The 12,702-nt window shown below is 37.4% G+C and overlaps 1 protein-coding gene across 3 annotated transcripts in view; it reads right to left on the reverse strand.

Moving 5' to 3' along the window:
• Window positions 1–12,702, reverse strand: part of TUT4 (terminal uridylyl transferase 4) — a 36,473-nt gene that overhangs the window by 8,701 nt on the left and 15,070 nt on the right. For all 3 annotated transcript variants that reach the window (XM_042030703.1, XM_042030702.1, XM_042030704.1), the window contains exons 12-24: window positions 10,862–11,604; window positions 10,246–10,396; window positions 9,587–9,673; window positions 8,086–8,189; window positions 7,670–7,727; window positions 7,472–7,575; window positions 6,985–7,074; window positions 4,977–5,090; window positions 3,790–3,867; window positions 3,234–3,411; window positions 2,810–2,857; window positions 2,640–2,722; window positions 1,117–1,232 (exon numbers count right to left, since the gene is read on the reverse strand). In XM_042030703.1, the coding sequence (XP_041886637.1) occupies window positions 1,117–1,232; window positions 2,640–2,722; window positions 2,810–2,857; window positions 3,234–3,411; window positions 3,790–3,867; window positions 4,977–5,090; window positions 6,985–7,074; window positions 7,472–7,575; window positions 7,670–7,727; window positions 8,086–8,189; window positions 9,587–9,673; window positions 10,246–10,396; window positions 10,862–11,604 (1,954 nt within the window). The remainder of the gene's footprint in view (window positions 1–1,116; window positions 1,233–2,639; window positions 2,723–2,809; window positions 2,858–3,233; window positions 3,412–3,789; window positions 3,868–4,976; window positions 5,091–6,984; window positions 7,075–7,471; window positions 7,576–7,669; window positions 7,728–8,085; window positions 8,190–9,586; window positions 9,674–10,245; window positions 10,397–10,861; window positions 11,605–12,702) is intronic.

Raw genomic sequence — 12,702 nt, forward strand, 5'->3', positions numbered from 1 at the left:
TTTCCGCAAGATATCTGTAGGATTGTTAAATATTAGTATTATTTTGGGAGCTGTATATACAATCTGAGAGAGATTCTGTGTGGCTGTGCTGTAGTAGCAGTTTGTGTGAAGAGCAGACCACAGCTTCTTTTCCTGAGGCAGATGTAGGGAAAGAGGTGATGCAACTCCATGTGCTAGTACTTGTACAGAGAGCATCTGAAAGAAATAGTCCACCTGTGACCACAGGATTCCAGTGCACTTTCATGTATCTTGAACTCTTCTGACTGAACAAAAGGCTGGAAATAAAAATTTTGTAGCAGGAAGAGACCAAGAACCCTTTGAAGAATTATGGAGCACACAACTGAACATAAGGAGTACATGAAAAAGCCCAGATTAATTTGCATTCTGAGGGCTTCAACAGGCTTTAGCAGGAGCCAGACAACCTAGGCTGACTGGGTCATTAAATAGCCAAAGCTGTAAAAAGTGAGGAGTGCATGTTCTCTGTCAATTCCTGCTAAACTCTCTTTGGAGAGATTGACCTGCACATACCAGGGACTCCTTTTGCAGGAGTCCTGGACCCAAAATTCCTAAATAAAATTAATGTACAAGTGCGAGATCACCAAGTGACTGGCACTAGTATGATGTTACAGAAATGCACCTTAACTATTTACATTTTAACTAATCCTAGAGTTATTTTAATAAACTTTTACCTGCCTTGCAGATGTACATTATCAGATTTAGAGAACAATTCAAATTCAATCCTGTCTTCTGCACATGATCACTACAGGAAATCCATTTTAACACATGACAAATTTTGCAGCCAGGTAATATGTTCTCCATCTGAATTTACACTACACAAAGATAATTTAGTGATCAAAGTTGAGCTTAACTACATATGAACATACTATGGACTGTTGATTTTACTCTGTGTGTGCTTCTATAAACACTTAAAATTTAAAGTGATGATCAGAAACTCTTAAGAAAAGCAAAAAATAGGATGGGGAATTGAGGATCAGACACGAAGCTCTGATTTTCTCTGCAATTTAGCAATTTTCTCATTTCCATTAAATCTTCAAATATCCAAATCCCTCATGATTTAACCTCAAAGGTTTCCCAATAGCTTTGTGTATTACTTACCTCCTCCTCTTTGGACAGTCTTTCATGTAGTGACCAATTTTTCCACAGACACGACAACATCTGTCATTGGGTGCCAATTCCCCATCTGTCAGCACTTTTGAGTCAAAAAAGTATTCCTATCAAAACACATCAGACAGATAAAATATATAAACCACTCACTTATAAGACTGAGAAATGAAAGCAAAATTGTCAGCTTTCATCTCTTATTGCTCCCTGAATGATACTACTTCTGAGATTATACCTGGCCCTTTTCTTCCCCTAGATAATGGCAGCTTTTTCAGAGATATGAAGCAGTTTGGGCTAAAAAAGGGCTATTTGCTCTCAGGGACAGAGGATGAATTTGCAGAACAGCTTATCCAGGCTCCAGCCTGCTGCCCACCTTTTGCATCCTCAAAGACTCTTAAGAGGGCAATTTTTTTGCATATGATCTATTTTGGTACCTGAGTCAGTACTTGTGTGCTTTTCAAAGCACCCAATGTCCCTTCCCAGATGAAATGATTACATCCATTTAGACAGAACACAGCTCAGGTGGGAAACAGATGGAGCATCTGCAGACTGACCTGTATCACTCCCCTCCCCTGGAATTTGCTCAGGACAGCTGCAGTTCTGATGTGTGTCAGCACAAAGGTTTACAAAGCCCACAGGTTACAGCCTCTGAGCAACAGAATTATTGTGAAAGTACTGTCTTGCCTGAAAGACTGAAATGGAGGTACAAACTCAGAAGAAAAACACAGATAAAGCAAGCAAATGGAAAAAAGAAGATATGGAAGGATGACAGGAAATAAAAGCTTTCAAAAGGTTTTTTAAATCCTTTAGAAATTCAAGTTCTGTTCAAAGCTACTGGGAGAACAGTCCTGTGAATTGTTTTAGAAAATACCTTTCCAAGTTGATCTTAAAAATACTAATTATAGTATTTTATTTGCTCATATTTAAAAAGTAGCAGTCTCTTATACATCAATGACTGGGGCCTGTAGCACAGAGCAGTACTTTCTCCAAAATGATGTTGAATGAACGCATTCCTCACCCTGACTCACTACACAGATTTTAAAGGTCAACTGTTAAAAAAAAAGTCAATCATCATCCTTTTCCTTGCTTAAGCAGCAATCCTTACTATCTCCACCAAGTGGAAAAATAAATAGAATGTAGCATCTCTTGGATCTGTTTTCTTCAGCTAGTAAAGAAGAGCCAGTAAAGTTCCTAGAGCTGTTTCTGAGTTTTACAGCCAAATTTGCAGTTTTCTGCAATATTTAACATCATACAGTGGGAGGTTTTATAAAAAACAAAACACAAATTAAACTTACTTTTCCCAAACCTGCCAATAATACTCATCACCCATCCAACCACTCCTCTGAATTTTATATTGCAGGAGCCCAGTACTAAACTGTACATTTAATGCAGACAAAGTATAACTACACATATTGTGCATACCAAATTGATAAATACATACAAGAGACTTGCCTTGGGTGCATCAACTCAGTGGACAAAGAAAATTTAAAAACATACTAAAAACTCTGAGAACTTACAGCTTCTCTTCCAACAGCTGGGTAGAATGGGGTACCAAATAACTTTCTCCCATTGATAAATGCCTTCATTATAAAGTTGGTCACTATTGAAGAAAGACAAAGTTATTGGAAAACAACAGAAAAGGCACAACTCAGCAAACATTAGCCATCAGCAGACATTAATTGCTTACTTTTCCTAGAGACTCCAGCACCCAAATTATGATTCAAGTCAAAAGGATCTGCACAAAGAAGGAAGAAAAAAAATCAGAGTTGGAAAAAATATGCTGCATCAGAATTTTTGGTTTTAATGCAGAGAATTCCATTTCAAATGCATTCACAGAGTAGATTATAGCAAAGCAATGCTGTAAGTTTTAAAACTGTGACTAACCATAATACAGTAAGAAGAACAATTCACTGACATTTAGTAAAAGCTATGAGTCTCATCAATTTTGTGAGCTTGTGAGGACTTGTAAACAATGTTTTTTTTAAAACACTGGTTTTTTAAAAACACTGACTGTAGTTTCCTCACATAAAGATCCTGTGCAAAGAGAACAGCCTCTCAAGCAACAGTTTCCTACTCCTCATGAATGGAAACTCAATTCAGCAGAGGAGTACCTTCGATGGCAATACATTTGGATGTCCACTGCTTCTCAAACGTGGTTAACAGCTTCTTCTGCCGGATGCTGATCACATATTCCTTGAAGTCAAATTCCTCAGTGTAGAATCGCAGCAGCCCCAGCCAGAGCTCTCCAAGAGATTCAGTGTTCTTTCCAAGAGAAGGCAGACGCTTCTTCTGCATGCAATTGAAGACAATTTATTCAGCTAGAGTTACTGCAGCACTCCTGAAATACCTCTCTAACTATGTTTGTCTATTATGAACAGTTTCTTTTGGTTAAAGTAAGGTTAAATCATTACAGTTAAGACTAAACCTGGACTGGTTTTAAGAATAAAAAGTATTTTTCCTGATTTATGCTATTTAGAAATTACTTAAAATAAACCAAGCAAAAGCAGAAACTCAAAACAGGACTCATTTGGGAAGTGGCAACACTACGGATATGGAAGTTTAATTAATTAATAAAATCAATCTTTTATATATTACACTGTTAATGTATTACTTTTCCTGAAAAGCAAGGTTTAAGTTTTAGTGACACTTCTGGAATTAGAAGATTACCAATTCTTCCATGTCATCAAAGAAAAATGCATTCCATCCATCCACCATTCTTTGTGGAATCTGTTTGCCATCAAATATCTGCCAGAGCAGAGAGTGACAGTTACTGCTCTAATTCAAAGTCACTGTAAAATACTTGCAGTTCTTTTGGTAAAAAAAAAATATAAAAATATAAATACTTTAATTTTAACAATTACTTCTTATACAGACAGAATTTCCCATTGGTAAAAAGTCTGAAAGTCTTTCTGCATTGTTGCTGTACCTCTCAAATTATTTGGATATTTAATTTTTACTTGTTCTTTGCAACTAAGAAAACATGACTGAATTACCTTGTCAAGATTCCAACATCTCTCTTGCCCACAGATTCTCTAAGGAGACTTTATACGATTTCTATTACATTTTGACTTTAGCACAGCCAAGGGGAAATTCCGCTGTTACTTAAATGCACTCTCAAGGTAGCAGTAAAATAAAATTCCCCAACTGCTACTAAAGTATCAGCAAGAAAGTCTATGAGTCTCAATTGCAATGTTTAAGCCAACTTTCCTCTTGCACACAGAAACCAAAAGAGGCAGAAAGGGACAATTTTCAGACGTGCCTGGGAGTTCCAGAATGTATCCAGGAAGAGGCAGATAGCTGAACAATTATATTCTCCCTATCCATACAATGGGGGTACAGAACATTATTTTCTTAAAAAAGCTTCCTGGCACATGTAAAATATTATCTTTAAAGTTGTACCAAAGCATCAATTATCTTTTTTTCCCGTCATCAAATAATAAAATAAACTTTTTCTCTTACAGATAAAGTGTTGAGCAATAAATGCTTCTGACAATAACTGGCTGAAGAGCTGGACTCACATTTCAAGAGCATCTGGTGCAGTCTCATAATTACAATTCCCTTCTCTCCATACCACCTGCCAATTTTTTTCTATCCTGTTCAGCATATAAATATCATCATAAGTCCAAAATCTTAAAGTAAATGTAACAGCAGAACTTAGGCCCAACAGACTCCCAGCTTTGATCTAATTTTCTTGGTAAGTTTTACCTACTAAAACCAAGAGGGAGTTAAGAACCTGCTGATTAAAAGGGCCCCATATTTCATTCATCCCCCTGATCCTAAAATCCCAGACTTCTCATATTTGGCTTGAAGAAAAAGTGCATCTATTTTCATAGCCTCATTTTCTGAACACCTACCTCCTGAAGAACTGGAATAACTGGTGGATTTCTCTGCTGTAGAAAGTACAAAACCATAAGAATATAGGCATACGAAGACAGACTACCACGGGATGCATCACCAATATCGCAGCGCTGAAAAAATACATTTTAAACAAAATGCTGAATTTACATTTTACTGTTCAAGACTAACAGCTATGTCAGAGAGCAAACAGAAACCCCATAAGTAACAGCAAATACATTCACCTCATAATTAAAAATTGTTTTATGAAGCCTGAAAAATAAATGCACCCAAGAGTCAACTGCCATCTGGCAAATCCACAGCATAATTTGTCTAACATAAAAACAGAAAAGCTTTTCATAGCCAAAATACTTTCAAAAAAATTTATAATGTGCCAAACTGAAAAAAAAAGCCCAAATCAAAACCCCCAAAACATAAATCCCAGGTTTCAATACTATAAAATTTAATTTTCCTTAACTCATGCTTCAAGAGCTGTTTCTATGATTCCTTATTATTTCTGTTCCCCCTCCCCTTTTTAAAAAATAATTCATTGACAGCAAGTATTTCCATGTTGTACTGGCAATGCAGCCATACGTGGCATTTTGCTAGCAAACATACACACACCTAATTAAACCATGGTGCAGCCTGCACAACACTGGGCAAAACAAACATCCCTGAGCAAGTCAGGGAGTTGGAACTAGATGGGACTAAGGTCCCTTCCAACCCAAGCCTTTCTATGACTCTGATCAGTGAATTACCTTACTATGCTTGAGTATCTCATTACAGTATAACCTCTCCACAGCACCTGCTTCTAAGCTATCCTGTGCTTTGAGCCTGTGTCATATCAAGCAATGCATTTTTAACCTCCTAGGGCTGGAAAAAACGGATTCACAAATTACTTTCACATTAGCAGCAGCAGTGACAGCTGTTCCTGGGTTTTCTGCCAACGCAAACAGAGGAGGAGGCATTTTGCTTAAAAACAGAGTACTTGCACAGCTACAAAGTCACTTCCATACACATACATTCAGGAGTGTATATCCCACAACTTGGAAATTTCATCTTTGCAGTAACATTTTTAGAACACACACAGTAGTATGCAATGCTACCAAAAGAATGTAAGATTCATTATTATCAACACAAGGCATTTTTAATCTGGACAGAGAAGAGACGTGGCAGTATTGCGCACTACTGTGACCACATCAAGAAAAAAATCATTGCTAGTCTCAGTGACAGTATAATGAATATGTCCATTCCATTCTGGCACAAAGTTATTTTATTCATCGTGATGTATTTTATTACATGAACATCTGGTAGCATGAGGCACTCTCTACAAGCCATTTTTTATTTGCCCCAGTTCCACTAAGCTTTCTTTGGATGTGCTGTATTTAATACTGCAGCTCGAATAAAAAGCAACACCATGTTTCAAATTACCAAAGGCTATATAGTATAACACTTTGATAGAATATCATAACAAAAGATGCAGGAGATTTGACATTTTCAAACTCTTAAAGTCAAGTGTATGTCCTAGGCACAGCAAGTAGAGACTCAGACATTCATTCATCATCTCATACCTACCTACTCCTGACTTTTATACTAAGTAAAACAAGGCAAGTGTGCCAGAAGAAAGCAACAGTAATCTCTGGGCTGGTCCCAGATATGGAAACTTGGGAAGCCCATGCACATCCACACGCCCCTACACGTTACAGTTACCATTTTTTCCTATTTTGCTTGGGGCTTGGGTGGGGTTTTTTGTTTGTCATAATTGCAGCTGGTTTGAAATTGAAGAAAAAAGGAAAGTTTTCCTTTCATCAGCTTCCTCTTACACAGAAATCTTTCAACAGATAGCAGAAGGTACCAGGATTTGATTTTGACACACTATCAGATGGAGCACAGTAAGCTTAAGAAAGTGCACTTCATATCAACAGCAGTCTAGTGTCTCCTCTCCAGTTGGTATTGGCAAAAGGCAAACTCAGTGGCTGCAGCAGGAAACAGTGTATTGTACAAATAAGTGCCTTCTTTTTATATTACCTTTGCAAAAACTTTCATTGTGTAGCCCAGATATTGCACCCTAGGATCAATAGCTGCGTAGGTAGCCAGCATCCTTGTGTTATGCTGTGCCTGGAAGAAGGGGAAAAAAATTAAACTGGTGACAGGGTGAGCCAATTATGTAAGAAATTGTGCAATTTCACAGTGTCAGGTGAAAGCTGGAATGAGCTGTACTATTCATGATGGTAAACAGGCCATGGTGGATGTGGCACTAGTGGCTTTTCAGAAGCATCCCCAAAACAAGACTTTTTGTACTATAACCTGCCCTGCCATCAGGTCATACACAGCTACCTGGGTTGGGCTGAGGGTGTGGGCCACTGAATTTAAATGATATAGAAGAAATACACAAACACACAAAAGCATTTTCATTCTGATTTCGAAACTATTCCGTCAAATGGTTATTTGGGTAAGGGAGAAAGAATTAAAAAGCTTTCTTTGAACACAAGAGCAGACACAAACAGATGCTTACCAGTGTATTGTACAAACTGATATCTCCTTCCAAGCCACTCCGCCTGTGTTCAAACTTTACTATAGGCACTTTGGCTGTTGTTATAGGCAAGATGTTTCTCAAACCTGGGGAAGCAACACTTTAGTACATAAAACATTTCCATTAACAACATTTATAGTAAATCTAACTGCAAAACAAATAATACTTTAAAGCACCTACCTGGATGCTTCTTAAGAACTTTTGCCAAACCTTCTATTATTTCTTTGCAGTTTAATTTCTAGGAAAAACAAATATCACAGCTTCAGATGTTAAAACGCAGATCCTATTCCAACAAGCACATCTACTATCACATGTATTTCATAGATGAAAAGTCTATGTACAAAAAGGAGCAAGCATTAAACCAGCACATGAATTTACATGAACTCATATGCTCTGTGTGGACATCTACATTACACTGTGTATCCGTAAGGCACCAAAAGTAAAATATCTTCCTTCAGTTGTGCAGAATGCAACAAGCCAATGTGCAACTAGCAAATCCGACCTTTCCTGTGTACAGAAATCTTAACTGAATTTAAAAAACCTTAAAGAATCCTTGAGTTTACAATAGCAGATTTTATCAATTTCAGAACTCTTACCTCTGCATTTTCATGACCTTCCAATGTCATGCAGATATCTAGATCACTGTCCCGAAATCCAAATCCATTCTTTGAGGAGCCAAATAAGCAAAGCCTGGCTTTGTCTGATCAAAAGAATAGACAAGGAAAAGGTAAACTCTTTTACAGTTGAATGGTAAGTGCTTAGTATGAAATATTGCTTAACTGTCATGTGCAGGTACCCATAAAAATGAGCTTAAAGAGAGAGCTTACAGTGTCACTTCAAAGACTTCAGCTTTGACAAAGGAGGAAGCACAATACTTTAGAAATTATTTATAGAAAGTAAGGCAGGATAAAGTCTTATTTTATGTAATTTTTTTTGTAACTGAGGTATGTTACAGTTACTATAATCATTAAATGGCATCTCCAAATGTGGTGCAGTATTTTGTGGTATGCAACTGCACTTTCCTGCTTTACATAAATCGAAACAATGTGCAGTCACCAGTACAGCTTTACCCCACAGATAAGACAGAGCTACTCCTAGGGTAACCAAAGTAATACTTCTGGTTGCATTCAGAGTTCACCTAGGTTGCATATTTTTCCTGTGACCAGGTAAATTTGGTCAATGAGTTTTTGTAATCATAACATACTCTGCAAGAAGACACAAGCAAGTAAGATTACAATACTTTATGAAACATTCTTTCCCAATTGCCGTGTTTACATTTTTGTTTGAAACACAATATTACTAAGTATTTTCATTCTTGGAAAGCAAAATTATGTAGTTAAAACAAATTCCTTCCCAACTGCAAAGAATACATTTATCTGTTCAACTGAAACCAATGCTAGGAAAATAGACCTAACACTTATTCACAGCTTTTTTCCTAAACTTTAATAGAATCAGAAACCTTAAGTTTTTCAAGGCTTTGTAACAGGTCTCAATTCTCAACTGCTGCCAGTTAAGTGGAGGCACAGCCAGGGGATGGATTGGAATTCCTAATTCTTTGATGACAGGTCAGCTACAGCAGAATGGCCTTCCATGGACTGGAATTCAGGAGACCTGCGTTTGGCACCTGGCTTTAGCACTGTTTTACACCACCTACGAAAAATCACTAGGCATCTCTCTCTGTGCCTTGACTTGCATCACTGTAGTAAGACACTTCTGCTTGTTTTATATAAGGGATGTGAAGATAAACTCATAAGATTTCTATGATACTCAAGCACTGGTGACTAGGCAACAAAAGTCCTTGGCCCACGACCAAAGCTAACACTAAACCCAACCAAACTTTCTTTCTGGCCCGACTGGAGCAGTCCTGTGTTTGCATTGCTACTCTGGCAGCTCTTCCTCTACTCTAGGGATGTTTCCACGGAACAGCATGAAGAGATTGTCCAATGTCAAAGTCTGCAAGACAGCTTTACGTAGGGAGGGAAAAGAGATGCCACTGCTTCAAGCAAGGAGAATAAAATGAGACAAACCACATTTTTATGCTCTGGACAACATGACTAAAGAAAGCATTCTGAAGGATCACTACCTACTATTACATACCATTATACTCTTTTCGAATAAATCTCTCCAAACTTGCCAGTATTTGTTCTCTGTTTTGTTGCTCAGATAAAGGAGGGGATAATTCATCTAAGTAAAAACAAATTTAAACACAGTTAGATGTGACCTTCAGCACCTCAAAAATCTTTTTCAGCTAATTAAAAGATTAGATGAGGTTTTTTTTTGTTATGTTTGCTTTGCTAAAATCTGTGGTTTTCTTTTTATATCATTAAAATCTTCAGGATTTTTTTTCAAGACATCCAATTTTTCAACCACAGAGAGGCTTGGTGGGCACCTGGCATCCAGCCAAGGTTAGCCCACCACAGCACCCCCAAAAGATGCCACAGAATTTGGCAAATACAAAAACTAGTTTTGCCCAGAGCCTGGTTCCTGGGGAACACCAGTAGCTTTTTATAAACAGTGATAAATACATAATATTAGTTTCTGAAATCTGTTATAAGGTATCACAACCATGAATTATCTGAAAATTAAAATATTTTAATGGCATAATAATATGCCATTTGTAGCCTAGGGCAGCTGGAAGAGCTTCTTCCTACTGAATTGGAAATAATTGTAAATAAGTAATTTAACCCTAGAGTATTTAATATTTCCAGGTTACAGATCACAGTATACAGTGGGGTACAAGCACTTTTTGAACTTACCAAAACATCTTTTACACACTATATCGAGTATTTCCCGAAATCTGTCTGTCATCGGTGGTAGTGGTTTTAGATCAATTTTCTTGAAATCCTCTGGGCAATCACTTTTGGAATGTCCATCCCGTTTGCAGATGCTGCATACTATAGTTGGTGGCTTTTTTGGGGAAACCAAAGTGCATAAATGCAATTTTCCTTTTAAGACAGTTCAGCAGATTTCCAAGCAACCAAGAACATTTAACATATGAACAACAACAGAGCCTCTACAAAGAGCAGAAAACCTCTCAACAAGCTGCATTTAGTTCTCACGGTGCCTAAAAGCACCTGGAAATTCTACAAGAAAGTAAGAGAGAAGGGGGAGTAATAACCAAAAAAACAACACCCAGGATTTTTTTGTGAGTGTAAATCAAAAAGCTTTGCATAAGATGGGGGAACAGACCATCTAATCCAAACGTGGATGGTGATGTTTCCAGTCCTGAATAACAGGGACTCTACAAAGGCCAGAGCTACCACCCGTAACACAGACTGAAACAATCACCGGGAGAATCCCGCCATCCATCCGCCCTTAGGTTTAGTGACTCAGAAGTAATTGGCCCAGTGATACATGACCAGCACTGCTTACCTTTCCTGAAGTAAAAATAAACTTATCAAATACATAATGCATTTCTTCTGTTGAGAGTCTGCCTTCCTCTTTGAGATCATGGGTTTCCAGCACTGCTTTGCAGCTGGGCGAGGTAGCTGGGGTGCCAGTGCACTTGGTCTGCGGAGATGACTCCGTTACCAAACTCTGCCTACTTTCAGCATCAGAAAACTCATTACTGGAATTTGTGTCATCAGGTTGATGTGCACTGCAGTTACAGTGGTGGCTGAGCTCATCCTCAGGTAGACACACTGAAATTTCTAAATCATCCCTCTCTTTAGGTGATTTTTCATTTAATTCACAGCATTCATTAGAAATAAGGGGTAAAGCTTCTTCTTTGTCTTCATCATAGCTAGAGTCCAATGTTGAAAGTAGCAAAGAGTCCATGTCGTGGGAAGTACATCTTTTGGCTACATCTTCTACCACTTTATTACATTCAACTTCATTCTCTGGTATGTTACATCCACTTCCTGTATCTTGTTTATCTACAACATTTTCCCCTTGTGGAAGGCAACAGTTTGCTACAGGCTCCTCAGATCTTGTGGATTTCTTATTATTAATTTTCCCTTTTTCTTTTTTCTTGGTATCTGGCTTGGATTTAATCCCATCTTTACTTTGTGGACATGCAAAATATTTATATGCTGTCCTAAATCGCTCCAGGATGTACTCAAATACCATCTGGCTATTTAGACTTCGTGCAACATTCCTCTTTAGTGCAAAAGGATCTAGGAAGAAAAAGAACAATTTAATTAGTAATCTTTAACTTCTGCATTTCACAAAGCAGATGAAATCCCTAAGTAACTATATGGCAGTTAAAAAGAGATTCTTATATTATAATCCAGAATTGTATTTGGATATACTTAGAGAATGTAAGACCCACAAGTTTTTTCAGAATTTTTCCATACAAAACATACCCCCATACAGCCATGAATGGCTGACTATCATAAACCATTCTAAATTCTGTTACTCAAAAAGAAAACCATGGGTATATTGCACCATTATATTATGGTCAATTTCTAAACTAGAAATTAAAATAAACATACAAAGGCAAAATAAATAGAGGCCTGCCAGAACCTTTTTTCCTCCACTGAAGAAGGATTTTAATTTCCCTTCAGAAATTCATTTGTCTAAGAGTAATATTAAGGATGTAAGGATTGTATGAACCAATCTCACCAGGATCCATTCTTAGTCCTTCCTAACGATTTCTAGATCAAACATGTTTTCCAAGCAAAAAGAGCTCCTGCATAGTTGCTATAAGTTTGCCTGGAAGACAGTACCAAACTGAGATTCTGTTACTTCATAATATCAGCTACAAAACTTAACATTGAAAAAAAAAAAGGCAAAAATGAAAAGTAAAAAAACATAAAGCAAACAACACAAATAGCCCAACAATAGCAGATGTCAGAACCAGAATGCAATCTGGTTTTTTGAAATTATTTCTCGTTTCTTCCTCAATGATTTGTCCTGCCATCTTACAACCCACATGTTGAATAAACACCTCCCTACTTTTTCTGAACTCTAGCTAAAAGTGATTGAAGAAAAGAATTGGGAGAGGAAATTAAAGTCACAGGAGTGATCTCAAAACCCACTACTCAACCTGTGCCTCAGGTATTCATTGCTTGTTTTTCTGTTTTACTTTTCCTTCTCACTCTTCTTGTACCTTATTGACTCATCCTTCAATGTACCTCTGTACCTCATTCTCTGTCTGTATGATTCTCTTTGTCCTCTCCATCGCCTCAAGTGTTACAGATAAGCCACTTCAGCAACATCTCTAGAAAGTGTTCAAAAGTCATTATTCATGCTTTTATAAAATATCACCTTAC

The sequence above is a fragment of the Corvus kubaryi genome, unplaced genomic scaffold, assembly GCF_017639235.1.
Source record: "Corvus kubaryi isolate FWS band 111438036 unplaced genomic scaffold, C.kubaryi_AGA036_p1.0 37334, whole genome shotgun sequence".
Taxonomy (NCBI): Eukaryota; Metazoa; Chordata; class Aves; order Passeriformes; family Corvidae; genus Corvus; species Corvus kubaryi.